This window comes from Meleagris gallopavo, unplaced genomic scaffold, assembly GCF_905368555.1.
Source record: "Meleagris gallopavo unplaced genomic scaffold, MGAL_WU_HG_1.1 scaffold_2, whole genome shotgun sequence".
Classification (NCBI taxonomy): Eukaryota; Metazoa; Chordata; class Aves; order Galliformes; family Phasianidae; genus Meleagris; species Meleagris gallopavo.
Genome location: NW_028147016.1, coordinates 234,082 through 257,945, shown reverse-complemented (window position 1 = coordinate 257,945; position 23,864 = coordinate 234,082). Strand labels below are relative to the sequence as shown.

The following is a 23,864-nucleotide window of genomic DNA, read 5'->3' as shown; positions in this document are numbered from 1 at the left end:
TTGGTCCATTATTTTTGCCTATCTCTCAAACTCTTCAAATGTCGATGACAAATCAAACAAAGTTCGGGTCAATATTTGCACAACTTGGTCCATTTTTTGGTCTTCATCTCACACTCAACAAATTTCAATCATAAATGAAAGTTTGGGTCAATATTTGCACAACTCAGTCCATTTTTTACTCATCTCTCACATTCTTTGGATTTCAATGAGAAATCTAACGAAGTTTGGGTCAATATTTGCACAATTTGGTCCATTATTTTTGCCTATCTCTCAAACTCTTCAAATGTCGATGACAAATCAAACAAAGTTCGGGTCAATATTTGCACAACTTGGTCCATTTTTTGGTCTTCATCTCACACTCAACAAATTTCAATCATAAATGAAAGTTTGGGTCAATATTTGCACAACTCAGTCCATTTTTTACTCATCTCTCACATTCTTTGGATTTCAATGAGAAATCTAACGAAGTTTGGGTCAATATTTGCACAATTTGGTCCATTATTTTTTTTTTTTTTTTGCCTATCTCTCAAACTCTTCAAATGTCGATGACAAATCAAACAAAGTTTGGGTCAATATTTGCACAACTTGGTCCATTTTTTGGTCTTCATCTCACACTCAACAAATTTCAATCATAAATGAAAGTTTGGGTCAATATTTGCTCAACTCAGTCCATTTTTTACTCATCTCTCACATTCTTTGGATTTCAATGAGAAATCTAACGAAGTTTGGGTCAATATTTGCACAATTTCATCCATTTTTTTTGCCTATCTCTCAAACTCTTCAAATGTTGATGATAAATCAAACAAAGTTTGGGTCAATATTTGCACAACTTGGTCCATTTTTTGGTCTTCATCTCACACTCAACAAATTTCAATCATAAATGAAAGTTTGGGTCAATATTTGCACAATTCAGTCTATTTTTTTTTTTTTGCCCATCTCTCGCTCTCTTTGGATTTTGATGATAAATCAAACAAAGTTTGGGTCAAAATTTGCTCAACCTGGTCCATTTTTTTGCCCATCTCTCTCACTCTACAGATTCTGATGATAAATCAAAGTTTGGGTCAATATTTGCAGAATTTGGTCCAATTTTTTGCCCATATCTCAAACTCTTCAGATTTCGATGATAAATCAAACAAAATTTGGGTCAATATTTGCACGATTTTGTTCATTTTCTTTTGAGAAAATAAAAATTTTGATTTTTTTTTTTTGTGATAAAGAAAATCGGATGATCTTTTGAGAGAAAAAAACGATTTTTTTTTTTTTTGAGAAAAAGGAAATTTCGACCTTTTTTAGGAAAAGGAAATTTCTATTTCAGTGTGAGACAAAGTGACCTACTGCTCAATATTTACTAATAATTAAATAATTTCTATTATTAAGAATAATTGTGGTACGTTAATGATGGCCACCTTTGCATGTGAAGCTGTAATTTATCGTCTTCAAATATAAAGTTATAATTACCTACAAATAATTATCACGACCAACAACAATTACAAAATATTAATGATGACCGCAGCTTATCAGCTTCATATCATCCCTACTAATAAAATAATTACACGAATTGCAAGATGTCAGTAACGGCCTCAGTTTGCCATCTTCCCGTGTCATGTCATCGTTACAAATAATTAAGTAATCACCGTAATTAATGACGGGATGCTAATAATGGCTACAATTTATCATCCCCACTTATGAAATTCCATATTAAAAATAATAATCAGAAGGCAGAGATTATTTCTGTGCAGAGTTCCCTTCCAAACACGAAACAAAAAAAGCGTCCCCCCGGTTCTGCTTTGATTTCAACCAACCCGAATTTATCCTCGTTTCACAGAAGACAAAAAAATTGAGGTTTTTTTTTTTTTTTAACCGAATTCCTTATTTTTCACCCCAAGAACGCGGAGAACCTCTATGGTGTTCAGACCTTCTTCCTGTGCCTGGAGGACAACTCCGGGGCCTCGCTGGGTGTTTTCCTGCTCAACAGCAATCCCATGGGTGAGCCCTCCTCCACCGTTCGCCCTCAAATCTCTCTTTTTTGGGGGTATTTCAATCCAAATTTTTGGACCTTGGGCTTTTTCTGATCGTTCAAATGATAATTATTTTTTTTTTGGGGGGGGGGGGAGGTGGGGATGGTGGCACTGCAGCGCGATTTCGGGATACAAACTTGCAGATTTCAGATTTCAGATTGGAGGTTTGAGATTCGGGTTTGAGATTTGAGGTTTCAGATTTGAGATTTGGGTTTAATATTCGGGTTTGAGGCTTGAATTCGAGATTTAAGATTCAAGATTTGAGATTTGGGTTTGAGATGTAGGATTTGAAGTTTGAAATCTAAATTTGAGATTTGAACTTGAGATTTAAGATTTGAGATTTTAATTTAAGATGTAGGGTGTGAGATTTGACGTTTGGATTTCAAATGGAAGATTTGAGATTTAAGATCTGAGATTCAAGGTCTGAGATTTGGGTTTGAGATTTGAGGTTTCAGATTTGAGATTTGGGATTTTAATATTTGGGTTTGAGGCTTGAATTCGAGATTTAAGATTCAAGATCTGAGATTCGGGTTTGAGATATAGGATTTGAAGTTGGAAATCTGAATTTGAGATTTAAGATTCGAGATTTCAATTTAAGATGTAGGATGTGAGATTTGATGTTTGGGTTTGAGATTTAAGATTTGGGATTTGAGGTTTAGGATTTGAGATGTAGGATCTGAGGTTCAAGATCTGAGATTTTAGTTTTGAGATTTAGGATTTGAGATATGGGGTTTGAGATTAAGATTTCAGATTTCAGATTTGTGAATCGAGTTTGAGGTTTGAATTTAAGATTTGAGATTTGGGTTTGAGATTTAGGAGTTGAGATTTAAGGCTTGAGATCTGAGATTTGGGTTTAATTTTTGGGTTTGAGGTTTGGATTTGAGACTTGGGTTTGAGGTTTGAGGTTTAAGGTTTGAGGTTTGAGAGTTGGGTTTAATATTCGGGTTTGAGGTTTGAATTTGAGATTTGAGGTTTGAGATTTGGGTTTGAGATTTGAATTTAAGATTTAGGATTTCAGATTTGATATTTGAGTTTGAGATGGAAGGCTTGAGATTTGAGGTCTGAGATTTAAGGTTTGAGATTTGACGTTTAGGATTTGAGATATAGGATTTGAGGTTCAATATATGAGATTCAAGATACAGGATTTGAGATTTAAGATTTGGTTTTGAGGTTTGAATTTAAGGTTTGAGATTTGGGTTTAATACTTGAGTTTGAGGTTTGAATTTGAGATTTAAGATTTACGATTTGAGATTTGGGTTTGAGATTTGAATTTGAGATTTAGGATTTGATATTTTAAGTTATGATGTAGGATTTGAGATATGAGGTTTAGGATTTGAGGTTTAAGGCTTGAGATTTGAGGCTTAGGGTTTGAGACTTGAGGTTTAGGATTTGAGATTCAAGATCTGAGATTTAAGGTCTGAGATTTGAGATTTGGGTTTGAGGTTTGAGGTTTGAAGTTTGAGGCTTAAGGTTTGAGATTTGGGTTTAATACTTGAGTTTGAGGTTTGAATTTGAGATTTAAGATTTACGATTTGAGATTTGGGTTTGAGATTTGAATTTGAGATTTAGGATTTGATATTTTAAGTTATGATGTAGGATTTGAGATATGAGGTTTAGGATTTGAGGTTTAAGGCTTGAGATTTGAGGCTTAGGGTTTGAGACTTGAGGTTTAGGATTTGAGATTCAAGATCTGAGATTTAAGGTCTGAGATTTGAGATTTGGGTTTGAGGTTTGAGGTTTGAAGTTTGAGGCTTAAGGTCTGAGATTTGGGTTCAGTAATTTGAATTTGTGTTTGAGATTAAAATTTAACCTTAAATTTGAGCTTTAAGGCTGCATGACTGAATTTGTGATTTGGATTTGGGATCTGAATTTGAGATTTGAGGTTTGAGGTTTTCATTTTGGGGGTCGTTGAGGGTGTTTTGGGTTTGGGGCTTGATGCTGAGGCTGAAGCTTCGAGATTTAAATTTAAACTGAAATTTGAGTTCCTGCTGCACTCACAATTTCCCCCTCATTGTCCTTAGAGATGTGCGTGTGTGTCTTTGAGCGCTGAACCGAAATATTTACATCTCTCAAATCTGATAAATTAATGAGAAATTCTGCTGCTGGGTTTCCTTCTGGCATGGCTCACTCTTTTCTCCTCGCCTGATTTTGATATTTTTTTTTTTTCACACCAGAGCACCAATATTTGGAGATTTCATGAACGATGCATTGGTTTGGTTTTGGGGGGATTTTTTCCTTGCAGAGTTTGTCGTGCAGCCGACCCCGGCCGTCACCTATCGCACCATTGGGGGAGTTCTGGATTTTTATGTCATTTTGGGTGACACCCCTGAGCACGTGGTGCAGGAGTACGTCAAGGTGAGTGTGTGCCTTGGGGTGGGGGGCACCCAAATCTCCCATCTGGAGCACCCAGCAACCCATTTGGGGCAACCAAATTCCCCTTGGGGCCACACAGGTCACCCTGGGGGTACCCGAATCTCATTTGGGTCATACTGCATGGGAGCACCCAAATTTGGAGCACCAAAATACCATTTGGGGAACCCTCCAACCTATGGGGGCACCAAAATTCCTCTTAGGAGCAATCAGATCCCACCCAGGGACACCCAAATCCATTTGCAGTACCCAAATCCCATTTGGGGCACCCAGTGGCCGATAGGGGCACCCAAATCCCCCCCTGGGGCACCCTAAAACCTATGGAGGCACGCAAACCCCACATTGGGGCACCCAAATCCCATTTGGGGCAACGTAGAACCCATCGAGCACCCAGCTGCCCATGGGGGCACCCAAATCTCCCATTTGGGTCACCCAGTAACACTTGGAGACCTCCAAATCCTTGGGGCATCCTAGAACTCATGGGAGCACCCAAATCCCCCACTGGGACAGACAAATCTTATTTTGCATACCCAAATCCCATGGGGACACCCAAATCCCATTGGGTCACCCAAATCCCATTTGGGGATCCTAAAACCTATGGAGGCACCCAAACCCCACACTGGGACACCCAAATGCTTCCTTGGGGCACCCCAAATCCAATTTGGGGCATCGTAGAACCCATGGGAGCACCCAAATCCCATTTGGGGCATCAGAGAAACCATGGGAGCACCCAAATCCCATTTGGGGCACGCAGTAGCACTTGCAGACAACCAAATCCTGTTTGGGGCATCCTAGAACTCATGGGAGCACCCAAATCCCCCATTGGGTCATCCAAATCCCATCTGGGGAAACCTAGGTCCCGTGGGGACACCCAAATCCCATTGGGACACCCAAATCCTCCATTGGGGCATCCAAATCCCATTTGTGGTCAACCTAGAACCCATGGGGACACCCATATCCCCAGTGGGGTCACCCAAATCCCATTGGGTCACCCAAATCCCGTTTGGGGCGTCCTAGAACCCACGGGAACACCCAAATAAATCCCCCACTGGGACACCCAAATCCCATTGAGGCACCCAAGACCCATTTGGAGCACCCGGTGGTCCACTGGGGCACCCAAATCCCATTGGGACAACCCATATCCCATTCTAACCTCATTTTGGGGTGAAGAAGGTGTCAGTGTCCCCCAGCCCTGATCTCTTTTTGGGTTTTTTTTTTTTCCCCCAGCTGGTCGGGATGCCGGTGATGCCATCCTACTGGTCGCTCGGCTTCCAGCTCAGCCGCTACGATTACGGCTCCCTGGATGAGGTGAAGGCGGTGGTGGAACGGAACCGAGCCGTCGGGCTGCCCTACGTGAGTCCAAACTCATAGAATCACAGAACAACAGATGGCCTGGGTTGAAAAGGACCCCAATGATCGTCCAGTCCCAACCCCCTGCTGTGTGCAGGGTCACCAACCAGCAGCCCAGGCTGCACAGAGCCACATCCAGCCTGGCCTTGGATGCCTGCAGGGATGGGGCATCCACAGCCTCCTTGGGCAACCTGTTCCAGTGCCTCACCACCCTCTGGGGGAAAAACTTCCTCCTAATATCCAACCTAAACCTCCCCTGTCTCAGTTTAAAGCCATTCCCCTTGTCCTGTCACCACCCACCCTCACAAACGGCCGTTCCCCCTCCTGTTCATCATACGCTCCCTTCAAGTGCTGGAAGGTGACAATGAGGTCTCCCTGGAGCCTCCTCTTCTCCAAGACAAACAAGCCCTGTTCCCTCAACCTTTCTTTATAGGAGAGCTGCTCCAGACTTCTGATCATCTCAGTGGCCCTCTGACCATCTTAGTTACCTTCTGACCATCTTTGTTATCTTCTGACCATCTTAGTTACCTTCTGCCCATCTTTGTTACCTTCTGACCATCTTTGTTATCTTCTGACCATCTTAGTTACCTTCTGCCCATCTTTGTTACCTTCTGACCATCTTTGTTACCTTCTGACCATCTTTGTTACCTTCTGACCATCTTTGTTACCTTCTGACCATCTTTGTTACCTTCTGACCATCTTTGTTACCTTCTGCCCATCTTTGTTACCTTCTGACCATCTTTGTTACCTTCTGACCATCTTTGTTACCTTCTGACCATCTTAGTTACCTTCTGCCCATCTTTGTTACCTTCTGACCATCTTTGTTATCTTCTGACCATCTTGGTTACCTTCTGACCATCTTTGTTACCTTCTGACCATCTTTGTTATCTTCTGACCATCTTTGTTACCTTCTGCCCATCTTTGTTACCTTCTGCCCATCTTTGTTACCTTCTGACCATCTTTGTTATCTTCTGACCATCTTTGTTACCTTCTGCCCATCTTTGTTACCTTCTGACCATCTTCGTTATCTTCTGACCATCTTTGTTACCTTCTGACCATCTTTGTTACCTTCTGACCATCTTTGTTACCTTCTGACCATCTTTGTTACCCTCTGACCATCTTTGTTACCTTCTGACCATCTTTGTTACCCTCCGACCATCTCAGTGGTCCTCCGACCATTTTTGTTATCTTCTAACCATCTTCGTTATCTTCTGACCATCTTCATTACCCTCTGACCATCTCAGTGGCCATCTGACCATCTTCGTTATCCTCTGACCATCTTCGTTATCCTCTGACCATCTTCGTTATCCTCTGACCATCTTAGTTATCCTCTGACCATCTTCGTTATCCTCTGACCATCTTCGTTACCCTCTGACCATCTTCGTTACCCCCTGACCATCTTCATTACCCCCTGACCATCTTCATTACCCCCTGACCATCTTCGTTACCCTGACCATCTTCTTACCCCCTGACCATCTTCGTTACCCCTGACCATCTTCATTACCCTCTGACCATCTTCGTTACCCCCTGACCATCTTCGTTACCCCCTGACCATCTTCATTACCCCCTGACCATCTTCATTACCCCCTGACCATCTTCATTACCCTCTGACCATCTTCGTTACCCCCTGACCATCTTCATTACCCCCGACCATCTTCATTACCCTCTGACCATCTTGTTACCCCCTGACCATCTTCGTTACCCCCTGACCATCTTCATTACCCCCTGACCATCTTCGTTACCCCCTGACCATCTTCATTACCCTCTGACCATCTTTGTTACCCCCTGACCATCTTTGTTACCCCCTGACCATCTTTGTTACCCCCTGACCATCTTCATTACCCTCTGACCATCTTCATTACCCCCTGACCATCTTCGTTACCCCTGACCATCTTCATTACCCCTGACCATCTTCATTACCCTCTGACCATCTTCGTTACCCCCTGACCATCTTCGTTACCCCCTGACCATCTTCATTACCCTCTGACCATCTTTGTTACCCCCTGACCATCTTCATTACCCCCTGACCATCTTCGTTACCCTCTGACCATCTTCATTACCCCCTGACCATCTTCGTTACCCTCTGACCATCTTCATTACCCTCTGACCATCTTCGTTACCCTCTGACCATCTTCGTTACCCCCTGACCATCTTCGTTACCCTCTGACCATCTTCATTACCCTCTGACCATCTTCATTACCCCCTGACCATCTTCGTTACCCCCTGACCATCTTCGTTACCCCTGACCATCTTCGTTACCCCTGACCATCTTCATTACCCCCTGACCATCTTCATTACCCCCTGACCATCTTCATTACCCTCTGACCATCTTCATTACCCTCTGACCATCTTCGTTACCCCCTGGCCATCTTCATTACCCCCTGACCATCTTCGTTACCCCCTGACCATCTTCGTTACCCTCCTGACCATCTTCATTACCCTCTGACCATCTTTGTTACCCCTGACCATCTTTGTTACCCCCTGACCATCTTCATTACCCTCTGACCATCTTCATTACCCTCTGACCATCTTTGTTACCCTCTGTCCATCTTTGTTACCCCCTGACCATCTTCATTACCCTCTGACCATCTTCATTACCCCCTTTCCATCTTCATTACCCTCTTACCATCTTCATTACCCCCTGACCATCTTCATTACCCCCTGACCATCTTCATTACCCCCGGACCATCTTCATTACCCTCTGACCATCTTCGTTATCTTCTGACCATCTTTGTTACCCTCTGTCCATCTTCGTTACCCTCTGTCCATCTTCATTACCCTCTGTCCATCTTCATTACCCTCTGACCATCTTCATTACCCTCTGACCATCTTCGTTATCTTCTGACCATCTTCGTTACCCTCTGACCATCTCAGTGGCCCTCTGTCCATGTTTGTTACCCTCTGACCATCTTTGTTACCCTCTGACCATCTCAGTGCCCTCCTCTGGACCCACTCCAAGAGCTCCCCGTCCTTCCTGTGCTGGGGGCCCCAGACCTGGACGCAGCGCTGCAGATGGGGCCTCACAAGAACCGAGCAGAGGGGGGCGATCACCTCCCCCTCCCTGCTGGCCACCCCTTTTTTAATGCAGCCCAGAACACAGCTGGCCATCCGGGCTGCAAGCTCACACTGTTGGCTCACGTCCAGCTTCTCTGACTTGGGGGATCCTCCTCTGCAGGGCTGCTCTCGAGGAGATCTTCCCCCGTTCTGTGTAATTACCTGGGATTGCCCCGACCCAAACGCAGCACCCTGCGCGCGGCCTTATTGAACCTCATTGGGTTCACATGGGCCGAATTCTCCAGCCTGTCCAGATCCCTCTGGATTCCTTCCCTTCCTTTCAGTGTATCGACTGCTGTGAGAAACACTCGAGGTCAAAAATTTCAGGTTAGGCAAGGATCTTAGTGAGAGCAGCAGCGTTTGTTATTGCAATGAGGGACGAACGCCCCCTACTGGCAAGGCCAGCAAAACTCATTCCACTGTATAATTTCTCCCCATTACTTTTTTTCTCCCCATTCTTTCTCCCCATTTTTTCTCCCCATTTTGCACCATTTCCCACCATAGTTTCCACACCATTATTTACTTCACACCATTCATTTCTCCCCAATTTTCCAATTTATCTCCCCATTTTATCTCCCTTCCCCATTTTGCACCGTTTCCCACCATTGTTTCACACCATTATTTACTTCATACCATTCATTTCTCCCCAATTTTATCTCCCCAATTTTATCTCCCCATTTTTTTCTCCCCATTTTTTCTCCCTATTTTGCATCATTTCCTACCATTATTTCTCCCCAATTTTATCTCCCCAATTTATTTCCCCATTTTTTTCTCCCCATTTTTTCTCCCCATTTTGCTCACCATTTCCTACCATTATTTCACACCATTTCCGCCCCATTAATTTCTCCCATATTTTTTCTCATTTTTTTTCCCCATTTCTCCCCATTTTGCACCGTTTCCTACCATTATTTCACACCTTTATGTACATTTCATGCCCATTATTTCTCCCCATTTAATTTCCCACCATTACTTCCCACCATTATTTACTTCATACCATTAATTTCCCCCATTAATTTCCCCCATTACTTCCCACCGATTATTTCTTCCCATTAATTTCCCATTAGTTTCCCACCATTACTTCACACCATTATTTACTTCATACCATTAATTTCCCCCCATTTTTTCTCCCCAATTTCCCACCATTACTTCCCACCATTATTTACTTCATACCATTTTTCACACCATTTCTCCCCATTTTTTCTCCCCATTATTTCTCCCCATTTTTTCTCCCCATTTTGCACCGTTTCCCACCATTACTTCCCACCATTATTTACTTCATACCATTTATTTCTCCCCATTTTTCTCCCCAATTTTTCTCCCCATTTTGCACCGTTTCTCACCATTATTTCCCACCATTATTTACTTCATACCATTTATTTCTCCCCAATTTTTTCTCCCCAAATTTTTCTCCCCATCTTTTCTCCCCATTTTCCACCGTTTCCCACCATTATTTCCCACCATTATTTTCTTCATACCATTCATTTCTCCCCATTCATTTCTCCCCATTTTTTCTCCCCCTCCCCTCCTCCCACAGGACGTGCAGTGCATCGACATCGACTCCATGGATGGGAAGAAGGATTTCACCTACGACAAAGTGAAATTCCAGGATCTGCCCAACTTCCAGAGCTACTTGCACGCGCACGACCAGAAGTACATCATCATCCTGGTGAGCAGCTCTTCCTCCTCATTCCTTCTCCATTTTTCTCTCGTTCTTTTTTCCTCCTTTTCCTTTTTTCCCTTTCTTCTTTTTCTATTCTCTTCTTTTTTCTTTTTTTTATCCCTTTTTTCCTTTTTTTTTTTGTCCTTTCCTTCCTATTATTTTTTTCCTTTTTTTCTTCTTCTTATTCTTTTTTTTTCCTTATTTTTCTCCATTTTCCTCTTCTTATTCTATTTTCCCTTTTTCCTTCCTATTATTTTTTCCTTTTTTCCTTTTTTTCCCTTTTTCTTTCTTCTTTCCCCCCCCTTTTTTCTTATTCTTTTTTCTTTTTTTTCTCTTCTTATTCTATTCCCTCTTTCCCATTCTATTCCTTTTTCCCCCTTCTTTTTTTATCATCTCATTCTTTTTATTTCCTTCCCAATTTTTTTTTTCATTTTTTATTATCCTTTTTTTCCTTTTTTTCCTTTTTTTTTCATTTTTTCTCTTCTTACTCTTTTCCCTTTTTTTCTCTTATTCTTTTTTCCCTTTTTCCTTTTTTCCTTTTTCCTTTTTCCTTTTTTCCTTTTTCCTTTTTTCCTTTTTCCTTTTTTCCTTTTTTTCCCTTTTTCCTTTTTTCCCCTTCTTCTTATTCTTCTTTCCTTTTTTTCCTTATTGTTTTTTTTCTTATTACTATTTCCTTTTTTCCTTCCAATTCCTTTTTCCTTTCCTTTCTTCTTTTTCCCCCCCTTCCCTTTCTTCTTCTTTTTTTTTTTATCACCTTATTCTTTTTATTCCCTTCTCATTTTTATTTTCCATTTCTTTCCTTTTTCTTCTTATCCTTCCTTTCTTCCTGCGAGAAACACTCGAAGATTTCAGATCCACGAGAGCAGCAAATTTTATTCATTATTGCCCCCTGGTGGCCAAAGGAAGAAATTGCGCAGCAGTCGGTGAAACCCACTCCCTTACACACCCTGAATCCAACACAGTGACACCAATCCTGGCTCTCCTGAGCATCCCAGCCTCACCATCCTCCCAGTGCTGCTGCCGTGACGCACCTCCATATAAGGACCATCACCAAACTGTCGTCTTTAGGTTTTTTAGGTGCTTTTCCAGGCTGAGGGAGCTGGGCTGGTTCAACCTGGAGAAAAGAAGGCTGCAAGGAGACGACATTGCAGCCTTTCAGCATCTAAAGGGAGCCTACGAACAGGAGGGGAATCAACACTTTGAAAGGGTGGATAACAGCAGGACAAGGGGAAATGATTTGAATCATGGAATCATAGAATCATAGAATCATAGAATCACCAAGGTTGGAAAAGACCTAAAAAATCACCCAGTCCAACCGTTCACCTTTATTTCACACCATTACCAATAGCTCCCACTAAACCATGTTTGAAGTTGAGGGAGGGAAGATGTTGGTTGGATGTCAGGGGGAAATTCTGTGCAGAGAAAGCGGGGAGGTGCTGGAACAGCTGCCAGAGAGGCTGTGGATGCTCCGTCCATCCCTGGAGATGCTCAAGGCCAGGTTGATGGGGACCTGGGCAGCCTGGGCTGGTGTGAAATGTGGAGTTTGGTGGCCCTGATTGCAGCAGGGAGCTTTGTGATCCTTGAAGTCTCTTCCAACCAGGGCCATTCTATGATTCTATGTTTGTACTTCGTGCTCAGCACATCCGTACTACAAGCTGTAATGCTTTCTAATTTGGTAGGGGAGCAGCATTTCAATCTTAACACATCCACCCTGTCCTGTTCCGGGCTCTTCCCATCCTGCATATTTTCCTTATCTCGTGCTGGCTCAATCCTACCCAAGTCGGTTCACCCCATTCTCAACTTCATTCCATCCATCAGCTTTCTTCAGGAATCAACAACATCCATCACTGTTTCACACGAGGGTTGTAATTCAGGAAGTCTGCACTACATACAGAAAATACTGCAAACTCCCACTGCAAGAACAGAACTTACTTCTCACGTTCCCCCCTTTCTTTTTCCCTTTTCCTTTCTTTTTCCCTTTTCCTTTCTTTTTCCATTTTCCTTTCTTCTTTATTTCTCCTTTTCTCGTTTTTTTTTTCTTCTCCTTTTATAAATCCTTTTTAATCTGTTTCTCCTTCTATTTTCTATTTCTAGACATTCCCTCCCCCCTTTTCTATTTTTTTCCCTTCTCTTTCATTCTTTCATTTTCATTTTTTCCCTTTCTCCATTCTTTTTTTCCTTTGTTTTCATTTTCCTTTTTTCTTTTGTTTTTCCTTCTCACATTTTCATTTTTTTATTCCTTTTTTTTGTTTCCCTCTTTTTTTTTGTTTCCCTCTTTTCTTTTTTCCTTTCCTGATTTTCCTTCCCCCCCTTTTTTCTTCCCCCCTCCTTTTTCTCCCCCCTCCCTTTTTCTCCCCCCTCCCTTTTTCCTTTCCCCCCCCCCTTTTCCTTACCCCCTCTTTTCCTTCCCCCTTTTTCCTTCCCCCCCTTTTCCTTCCCCCTTTTCCTTCCTCCCTTTTTCCTTCCCCCCTTTTTCCTTCCCCCCCTTTTCCTTCCCCCCCCCTTTTCCTTCCCCCTTTTTCCTTCCCCCTTTTTCCTTCCCCCCTTTTCCTTCCTCCTTTTCCTTCCCCCCTTTTCCTTCCCCCCTTTTCCTTCCCCTTTTCCTTCCCCCTCTTTCTTCCCCCTCTTTCTTCCCCCCTTTTCCTTCCCCCCTTTTTCTTCCCCCTTCTTTTCCCCTTTTTTCCTTTCTTCCCCCATTTTCCCCTGTTCTTCCTCTTTTTCCTCTTCCCTTTCCCCCCTTTCTTCTTTTCCCTTCATACCTTCCTTCATTCCGTTTTCTTTTTTCCCCATTTTCTTTTTTTTTTTTACCCTTTCCCCCCTTCTCCTTCACTCCTTCATCTCTCTTCTTCTTATTCTTCCTCCTTAACACCACACAACTCACATTAACACAAACAGAGACGCTACAATATTTAAACAGGATTGAACAGGAGCTGTCATTTCCTTCGAAAACAAACCCAGGCTTTTGGGAGTCGTTTCCCTCTTCATTTTGGTTGTTTGTTTCCCCCCCCCCCCCATTTTAGGACGCTGCCATCAGCACGGAGCCCCTCTCGGATGGGTCACCCTATGAAACCTACGAGAGGGAGAGAGCCAGAAAGTTTGGGTCAACGCATCGGACGGCGTCACACCGCTGGTGGGGGAGGTGAGGAAATCCCTGTGGGTCAGACGTTGTCCTCTTGGGGGTTAATTTAGGGGGGAAAATCTGGTAGAAATATTTCAAACTTCTTTTGGAAAAAAAAGTTGCGAAAGCGTCCTAAAAAATCCTAACAGAAAATGCCAGAAAATCTTAAAAAAAAAAAAAAAAAAAAAATCCCAAGAAATCCTAACAAAAAAATCTTAAAATAAAATAAAATAAAATAAAATAAAATAAAATAAAATAAAATAAAATAAAATAAAATGAAAAAACGCCCCGGAAGTCCTAAAAAAATCCCAAGTCTTTACAAGAATCTCCAAAATTCCTAAAAACAAACCTAAAAAAATCTTTTAAATAATCCTAATGAAAAATCTTTTAATGTCTTTAAATAACCCCCCCAAAATGCTAAGAAGTCAAAAAAATCCTAAGAAACGCACAAAAAAATAGTAAAAAAGTCATTAAAAAATCGTAACAAAAAAAAATGATGCCGATTTTCCCTTTTTCCCATCATTTCCCCATTTCCCATGATGCAGATTTTCCCCATTTCCCATTATTTCCCCATTCCCCATGATGCAGATATTTCCTTTGTTTCCCATTTCCCCAGATGCGGATTTTCCCTTTTTTCCCATTATTCGCCCTCTCCCCACCCCGTTTTTTCCCATTCCCATGATGCAATTTTCCCTTTTCCCATTATTTCCCCATTTCCCATGTTGCAGATTTCCCCTTTCCCATTATTTCCCCATTTCCCATGTTGCAGATTTTCCCCTTTTCCCATCATTTCCCCATTTCCCATGATGCAGATTTTCCCTTTTCCCATCATTTCCCCATTTCCCCAGATGCAGATTTTCCCTTTTTCCCTTTATTTCCCCATTTCCCCAGATGCAGATTTCCCCATTTCCCATTATTTCCCCATTTCCCATGATGCACATTTTCCCCATTTCCCATTATTTCCCCATTCCCCATGATGCAGATTTTCCATTTTCCCATTATTTCCCAAATGCAGATTTTCCCCTTTTCCATTATTTCCCCATTTCCCATGATGCAATTTCCCTTTTTCCCATTATTTCCCAGACGCAGATTTCCCCATTTCCCATTATTTCCCCATTTCCCATGATGCACATTTTCCCCATTTCCCATGATTTCCCCATTCCCCATGATGCAGATTTTCCATTTTTCCCATTATTTCCCCATTTCCCATGATGCAATTTCCCCATTTCCTCATTATATTCCCAATGCAGATTTTCCCCATTTCCCATTATTTCCCCATTTCCCATGATGCAATTTCCCGTTTCCCATTATTTCCCAGATGCAGATTTTCCCCATTTCCCATTATTTCCCCATTCCCATGATGCAGATTTTCCCTTTCCCATATTTCTCCCAGACGCAGATTTTCCATTTCCATCATTTCCCAGATGCAGATTTCCCCATTTCCATTATTTCCCCATTTCCCCAGATGCAGATTTTCCCCATTTCCCATTATTTCCCCATTTCCCATGATGCAATTTCCCCATTTCCCATCTATTTCCCAAATGCAGATTTTCCCCATTTTCCCATTATTTCCCCATTTCCCAGTTGCAGATTTTCCCCATTTCCCATCATTTCCCCATTCCCCATGATGCAGATTTCCCCATTTCCCATTATTTCCCCATTCCCCAGATGCAGATTTCCCCTTTTCCCATTATTTCCCCATTCCCCAGATGCAGATTTTCCCCATTTCCCATTATTTCCCCATTTCCCATGATGCAATTTCCCCATTTCCCATCATTTCCCAAATGCAGATTTCCCCATTTCCCATTATTTCCCCATTCCCCAGATGCAGATTTCCCCATTTCCCATTATTTCCCCATTCCCCAGATGCAGATTTCCCCATTTCCCATTATTTCCCCATTTCCCATGATGCAGATTTTCCCCATTTCCCATTATTTCCCAAATGCAGATTTTCCCCTTTTCCCATTATCTCCCCATTCCCCATGATGCAGATTTTCCCCATTTCCCATCATTTCCCCATTCCCCACGATGCAATTTCCCATTTCCCATTATTTCCCAAATGCAGATTTCCCCATTTCCCATCATTTCCCCATTCCCCACGACGCAGATTTCCCTTTTTTTTAAATTGTTTTTCCCCATTTTTCCCCAATTTTCCCCCCTCCTCCCCCATTTCCCCCAGGTCTGGCCAGGTCCGACCGTGTTCCCCGACTTCACGAACTCGGCCGTCACTCGCTGGTGGGTGGAGGAGTGCAGAATCTTCCATTCCACCGTTCCCTACGACGGCATCTGGATCGTAAGGGCGGCCCCAATCTGCACCTCTGGGTTGGGGGAGGGGATTTGATTCTTAATTTTTCCTCACCTTCCTGATTATCGTTAATTTTTTTTTTCCCTTTAATTTGTCACTATTAATTTTTTATTGATTTTTTTAGGATTTATTGCTTTCGTTGTCCTTGTCGCTTTCGTTGCTATTATTATTACTTTTCTTGCTGCCATTATTTTCCCTTTTTTCCCCACCTTCCTGATTATCGTTAATTTTTTTTTTCCCTTTTAATTTGTCACTATTAATTTTTTATTGATTTTTTTAGGATTTATTGCTTTCGCTGTCCTTGTCGCTTTCGTTGCTATTATTATTACTTTTCTTGCTGCCATTATTTTCCCTTTTTTCCCCACCTTCCTGATTATCGTTAATTTTTTTTTCCCTTTAATTTGTCACTATTAATTTTTTATTGGTTTTTTTTTTTATATTGATTTATTGCTTTCGCTGTCCTTGTCGCTTTCGTTGCTATTATTATTACTTTTCTTGCTGCCATTATTTTCCCTTTTTTCCCCACCTTCCTGATTATCGTTAATTTTTTTTTTCCCTTTTAATTTGTCACTATTAATTTTTTATTGATTTTTTTTTAATATTGATTTATTGCTTTCGCTGTCCTCGCCGCTTTCGTTGCTATTATTATTACTTTTCTTGCTGCCATTATTTTCCCTTTTTTCCCCACCTTCCTGATTATCGTTAATTTTTTTTTTTCCCTTTTAATTTGTCACTATTATTTTTTATTGATTTTTTTAGGATTTATTGCTTTCGTTGTCCTTGTCGCTTTCGTTGCTATTATTATTACTTTTCTTGCTGCCATTATTTTCCCTTTTTTCCCATTATTTCCCCCCCCCCCCTTTTTTTTCCTTTCCCTGTTTTCCCATATTCGTTTTTTCCTCTTTTTTTTTCCCATTATTTCCCCATTTCCCATCATGCATTATTTTAATTTATGGTTTTAATTGATTTTTTTCACTCCATCGTGACAATTTTTGGGGGGCACCGAATGCGAGTTCTGAATGGATTATTATTATTATTTTATTATCATTTATTTTATTATTATTAAATAATCTTTCTTATAATCAATACGTTATTTTTATAATTTTCTTATTATATATTTTATTATTATTATTATATGACTATTTTATTAAATAATCTTTCTTATAGTTACAGTAATACATTATTCTTTTAATTGTTCTTATTATTATATTTTTATTATTATTTAATAATATTTTATTAAACAATCTTTCTTATAATCATAATTATTCTCATAATTGTTCTTATTTTTCTCTTATTATTAATGTTCTTATTAATACTATTATTAAATAATGTTTATCATTTTTTCTCCCCCACCTGACAATTTTTGGGGCACCGAATGTCAGATCTGGATGGATTATCATTATATTTTTATTATTATTATTTTATTACTATTGTTATTAAATTATCTTATAGTTATAATCAATACATTATTTTTAAAATTCTTCTTATTATTATATTTTTATTATTACTATTTTTGTTACTATTATTATTAAATCATCTTTCGGATAATTAGAATAATACAGTATTCTTATAATTGTTCTTATTATAGTCTTATTTATTATTTTATTACTATTATTATAAATTATCTTTCTCATATTTAGAAAAATGCATTATTCTTTTAATTCTTATTATTATTATATTTTTATTATTATTTTATTAATATTTTTATTAAACAATCTGTCTTATAGTTATAATCAATACATTATAATTGTTCTTATTTTTCTTATTTTATTAATACTATTATTAAATAATATTTATCATTTTTTCTCCCCCACCTGACAATTTTTGGGGCACCAAATGTCAGATCTGGATGGATTATCATTATATTTTTATTAGTATTATTTTATTAATATTATTATTAAATAATCTTTCTTATAATCAATACATTATTCTTATAATTGTTCTTCTTACTATTTTTTATTATTATTATTTTATTAATATTATTATTATTAAATAATCTTTCTTATAATCGATACATTATTATTATAATTGTTTTACTATATTTTTCTTATTATTTTATTAATATATTATTAAATAATCTTTCTTATAATCAATACATTATTCTTATAATTGTTCTTCTTACTATTTTTTATTATTATTATTTTATTAATATTATTATTAAATAATCTTTGTTATAATCGATACATTATTATTATAATTGTTCTTACTATATTTTTCTTATTATTTTATTAATATTATTATTAAATAATCTTTTTATAATCAATACATTATTATTATTATTGTTCTTCTTACTATATTTTTATTATTATTTTATTAATATTATTATTAAATAATCTTTGTTATAATCAATAGATTATTGTTATAATTGTTCTTCTTATATGTATTTTTCTCCTCATTATTTTATTAATATTTATTAAATAATCTTTCTTATAATCAATACATGATTATTATAATTGTTCTTCTTACTATATTTTTCTTATTATTATTTTATTTCTATTATTATTAAATAATCTTTCTTATAATCAATACATAATTCTTATAATTGTTCTTCTTACTGTATTTTTCTTCTTATTATTTTATTAATATTATTATTAAATACTCTTTCTTATAATCAATACATTATTCTTATAATTGTTCTTCTTACTATTTTTTTATTATTATTATTTTATTAATATTATTATTAAATAATCTTTCTTGTAGTTATAATCAATACATTATTCTTATAATTGTTCTTCTTATTGTATTTTTCTTCTCATTATTTTATTAATATTATTATTAGTCTTTCTTATAATCAATACATTATTCTTATAATTGTTCTTCTTACTATTTTTTTATTATTATTATTTTATTAATATTATTATTAGATAATCTTTCTTATAATCAATACATTATTATTATAATTGTTCTTACTATATTTTTCTTATTATTTTATTAATATTATTATTAAATAATCTTTTTTATAATCAATACATTATTATTATAATTGTTCTTACTATATTTTTCTTATTATTTTATTAATATTATTATTAATCTTTGTTATAATCAATAGATTATTGTTATAATTGTTCTTCTTATTGTATTTTTCTCCTCATTATTTTATTAATACTATTATTAAATAATCTTTCTTATAATCAATACATGATTATTATAATTGTTCTTCTTACTATATTTTTATTATTATTTTATTAATATTATTATTAATACTCTTTCTTATAATCAATACATTATTCTTATAATTGTTCTTACTATATTTTTCTTATTATTATTTTATTTCTATTATTATTAAATAATCTTTCTTATAATCAATACATTATTGCTTATAATTGTTCTTCTTATTGTATTTTTCTTCTCATTATTTTATTAATATTATCATTAAATCATATTTATCATTTTTTCTCCCCCCCCGACAATTTTTGGGGCACCGAACGTCAGATCTGAAATTTCCATGCAAAATTGGCCTTTCTCCCGCCCCCCCCCCCCCACCCCAATTTTTAACATTTCCTCATTTATTCTGTTTTAATTGTTCCCCTTCGTCAGGACATGAACGAGGTGGCGAGCTTCGTGGCCGGATCCCGCAACGGCTGCGAGCAGAACGAGTGGAACTTCCCCCCATACACACCCCGTGAGTCTGTCGCATTTTTGGGGCGAAAAACTGCAAATTCGGGGGTGGGAGGGGTGCAGAACAACTTTGCTGCCCGGTTTTTTTTTTTTGGGGGGGGGGGGGTTTCGTTGTCGTTTGGGTGCCGCAAAAAAAAGCGTGAATGAGTCGAAACGCGAGGATGCGTTTGAAAATTGGGAGGTTGGCAATGGAGGGGTTTTTTTTGGGGGGGGGGGGAAGTGGGAATGGGGGGTTTTGAAAATGGGATATTGGGATGAGGTTTAAAAAGAGGAGGTTTGCGGGGGAGGGATGTGAAGAATTGGGGGGGTTGGGAATTGGGGAGGGATGGAAATTGGGGGAGGTTTGGAAATTGGGGGGTTGAATGGGTTTGGAAATTGGGGAGGGTTTGGGAAATGGGGAAGGTTTGGAAATGGGGAGGGTTGGAAAATTGGGGGTTTGGAAATTGGGGGGTTTGGAAATGGAAAAGTTTGGAAATGGGGAGGGTTTGGAAATTGGGGTTTGGAAATTGGGGGGTTTGGAAATGGAAAAGTTTGAAATGGGGAGGGTTTGAAATGGGGAGGGTTTGGAAATTGGGGGGTTTGGAATTGGGGAGGGTTGGAAATTGGGGGTTTGGAAATGGGGAGGGTTGGAAATGGGGAGGGTTGGAAATGGGGAGGGTTGGAAATGGGGAGGGTTTGAAATTGAAAGGGGTGGAAATGGGGAGGGTTGATAATTGGGAAGGTTGGAAATGGGAAGGTTTGGAAATTGGGGGGTTTGGAAATGGAGAGGTTTGGAAATGGGGAGGTTTGAAATTGGGGGTTTGGAAATGGGAGGGGTTGGAAATAGGGAGGGTTGGAAATTGGGGGAGGTTTGGAAATTGGGGGTTTGGAAATGGGGAGGGTTTTGAAATTGGGGGTTTTGAAATTGGGAGGTTTGAAAATGGGGAGGGTTGGAAATGGGGAGGGTTGATAATTGGGAAGGTTGGAAATGGAAAGGTTTGGAAATTGGGGGGTTTGGAAATGGGGAGGGTTTGGAAACTGGGGGAGGTTTGGAAATGGAAAAGTCTGGAAATGGGGAGGGTTTGGAAATTTGGAGGGTTTGGAAATTGGGGGTTTGGAAATTGGGGGGTTTTGAAATTGGGGGTTTGGAAATGGGGAGGGTTGGAAATTGGGGGAGGTTTTGAAATTGGGGGTTTGGAAATTGGGGGTTTGGAAATTGGGAGGTTTGAAAATGGGGAGGGTTGGAAATGGGGAGGGTTTGGAAATTGGGGGTTTTGGAAATGGGGAGGGTTTACGTATTTGGGAATACGATAATTGGGAAGGTTGGAAATGGAAAGGTTTGGAAATTGGGGGGTTTGGAAATGGGGAGGGTTTTGAAATTGGGGGTTTGGAAATTGGGAGGGTTTGGAAATGGGGAGGGTTGGAAATGGGGAGGTTTGGAAATCGGGAGGGTTGATAATTGAGAAGGTTGGAAATGGAAAGGTTTGGAAATTGGGGGTTTGGAAATGGGGGGGGGTTTGAAATTGGGGGTTTTGAAATTGGGAGGTTTGAGAATGGGGAGGGTTGGAAATGGGGAGGGTTGGAAATTGGGAAATGTTTTAAAATAGAAGAAGGGAAGGGAAGGGAAGGGAAGGGAAGGGAAGGGAAGGGAAGGGAAGGGAAGGGAAGGGAAGGGAAGGGAAGGGAAGGGAAGGGAAGGGAAGGGAAGGGAAGGGAAGGGAAGGGAAGGGAAGGGAAGGGAAGGGAAGGGAAGGGAAGGGAAGGGAAGGGAAGGGAAGGGAAGGGAAGGGAAGGAAAGGAAAGGAAAGGAAAGGAAAGGAAAGGAAAGGAAAGGAAAGGAAAGGAAAGGAAAGGAAAGGAAAGGAAAGGAAAGGAAAGGAAAGGAAAGGAAAGGAAAATGCTTTAAAACGATAGATTTAAAAGTAGAAGTTTTTACAATAAGAGGATTTAATACAGAGAGGTTGGAAAGCAGGAGGTTCTAATTAGCGGCACGGCAGTTAATTGGGGCTCTGCTGGCAGACGTGGTGGAGCGGCTGCTGTTCTCGAAGACGCTGTGCATGGATGCAGTGCAGCAGTGGGGCCGTCAGTACGACACCCACAACCTCTACGGATATTCCATGATCCTCTCCACGCAGCAGTAAGGACAATTCCTCTTCCCCCTCCCTCCCCCTAAAAAAAAGGGGGGGAGCACAACATCCGTCCTTAATTTTGATTGATTTTAATTAATGAGGAACGCAAATCGGGAAGGTGTGGGCGTCCAGGCTTGGGGTGGAATCTTTAGAAATTGGAACTGAAGTTAGAATCGTGTTTTCAATTGTCTGTCAAAAATTGGAAGTGAGTTTCAGGAATCTGAGTGGGAAATTCTGAGATCCGAATCGGAAACCCGGAGATCTGAATGGAAAATTTTGTACGGAAAACTCGTATGGAAATTTGAATCGAATTTTGGATCGCATTTTGGAATCGGAAATCAGTTTTTCAAACCTGGTTTTGATGTCTTGAGATCTGAATGGAAGGTTATGAAATTTCGACTGAAATTGGAATGAAATGTTTTGAAATTTGAATGAGATGCTTTGAAATTCGAATTAAATTGATATTTGACTTTTTAAAATTTGAATTTAAACTTTGGAGGATTTGAGTTGAAATCTAAATGGATTTTTTTTTTAAATTGAATTGATCTTTGAATTGAGGTTTTGTTTTGTTTTGTTTTGTTTTTTTTTAATTTCAATTGTTCCTTGAAATTTGAATAGATGTTGGCAATTTGAGTTGAAACGTTTCAAATTCATATGGAAATTTGAGTGGAAATCTTTCAAATTCAGATTGAAATTTGAATCAAAATGTTTCAAATTCGCATCCAAATTTGAATTGAAATGTTTGAAATTCACCTTGAAATTTTGAACTGAAATATTTGGAAGCTTTGAAAGCTGCAAGTGCTGCTGGAAATAACTCAATATCCTTCGAATGTTTTTTACCTAATTTTGCCTTTTTGAGGGATTTTTGTTTGTTTGTTTGTTTTTTAGGGCCATCGAAACCGTGTTTCCTGGCAAACGAAGTTTCCTCCTCTCGAGGTCGACGTTTGTGGGGTCGGGGAAGTACTCAGGGCATTGGCTGGGGGACAACACGGCGTCGTGGGATCAGCTGAAGTGGTCAATCCCTGGAATTCTGGAATTCGGGCTCTTTGGGATCCCCTATGTATGAAATCAGCTTTTTTTTTTTTTTTTTTTTTTTTTTTTTGTAGCTTTTAACCAGTTTGTGAGAATTGATGCTCATAAATCTGTCTGCATGAACCTCTTCGGATCATGGAATGACCTTCAAGGATGATTTCATTTCACCCCAATTCCACTTTGAACTCTGAGTTTTGAAACCTGGATTTTGAAAAATGGATTTCTCAAAGTTGGATTTTGCAGTTTGAAATTTTGAAGTTTGAAATTCTGAAATTTGGGTTTTGAAGTTTGAAATTTTGAAGTTTGGGTTTTGAAATTTGGGTTTTGAAGTTTGAAATTTTGAAATTTGGGTTTTGAAGTTTGAAATTTTGAAGTTTGGGTTTTGAAATTTGGGTTTTGAAGTTTGAAATTTTGAAGTTTGAAATTTTGAAATTTGGGTTTTGAAATTTGGGCTTCGGAAGCTGGTTTGAAAACTGAGTTTTGAAAATTCAATTTTCAACTCTGGGTTTTGAAAACCGAGTTTGATCATTGGATTTTGATCGTTGGATTTTGAAAATCCTGAGTTTTATATTTGGGCTTTGAAAAATCGTTTTGGAAATGTGGAATCTGAAATTCGGATTGTGGGGGAAAAAAAACGGGTTTTGAAATTCGGGTTTTGAAATAATTCGAGTTTTGAAATGCTGACGTTTAGAAATAAGGGTTTTGAAATCTTTTGGGTTCTGAAATGTTGAGGTTTAGAAATTCAGGTTTTGAAAATCAGGTGTTGAAAACTGGATTTTGACATTTGGATTCTGAAATTTGGATTTTGAAGTGTTGAAATCCTTTTTTTAAAAAATTGATTTATTATTTTTTTTAATGTTTGCTTGTTTTGGTGTCTTTGTCCTTATTTATTTCATGTTTTGCTCCGATGTTTAAGGTCGGTGCTGACATCTGTGGGTTCTTTGAGAACACGACGGAGGAGCTGTGCAGGCGCTGGATGCAGGTGGGAGCGTTTTACCCCTTTTCCAGGAACCACAACACCGAACTCTGCTCCGTAAGTGCCACCAAACCCTCCAGCTCCCATCGTTGCATCTCAATGTTGTGAATGAAATCGTGAAATTAAATTTCTACCACTGATCGGTGGAACTGATTTGAAATTGGAGCAACTTTCAGTTTTCTCCCCATTGAAATTTTCTGTTTTCTCTCATCAGGATTTTCCGTTTCCAATTGAAATGGAGATCTCTTCAGAAAA

The 23,864-nt window shown here is 39.1% G+C and overlaps 1 protein-coding gene across 1 annotated transcript in view; it reads left to right on the top strand.

Moving 5' to 3' along the window:
- The window catches only part of LOC104916085 (maltase-glucoamylase-like), a 90,284-nt gene that overhangs the window by 20,174 nt on the left and 46,246 nt on the right, over positions 1-23,864 (top strand). Inside the window, 11 exon segments of the mRNA XM_085215058.1 lie at positions 1,887-1,986; positions 4,261-4,373; positions 5,616-5,741; positions 10,327-10,458; positions 13,473-13,527; positions 13,530-13,591; positions 15,750-15,863; positions 19,413-19,497; positions 21,492-21,609; positions 22,490-22,661; positions 23,550-23,666. Of these exon segments, the coding sequence (XP_085071184.1) occupies positions 1,887-1,986; positions 4,261-4,373; positions 5,616-5,741; positions 10,327-10,458; positions 13,473-13,527; positions 13,530-13,591; positions 15,750-15,863; positions 19,413-19,497; positions 21,492-21,609; positions 22,490-22,661; positions 23,550-23,666 (1,194 nt within the window).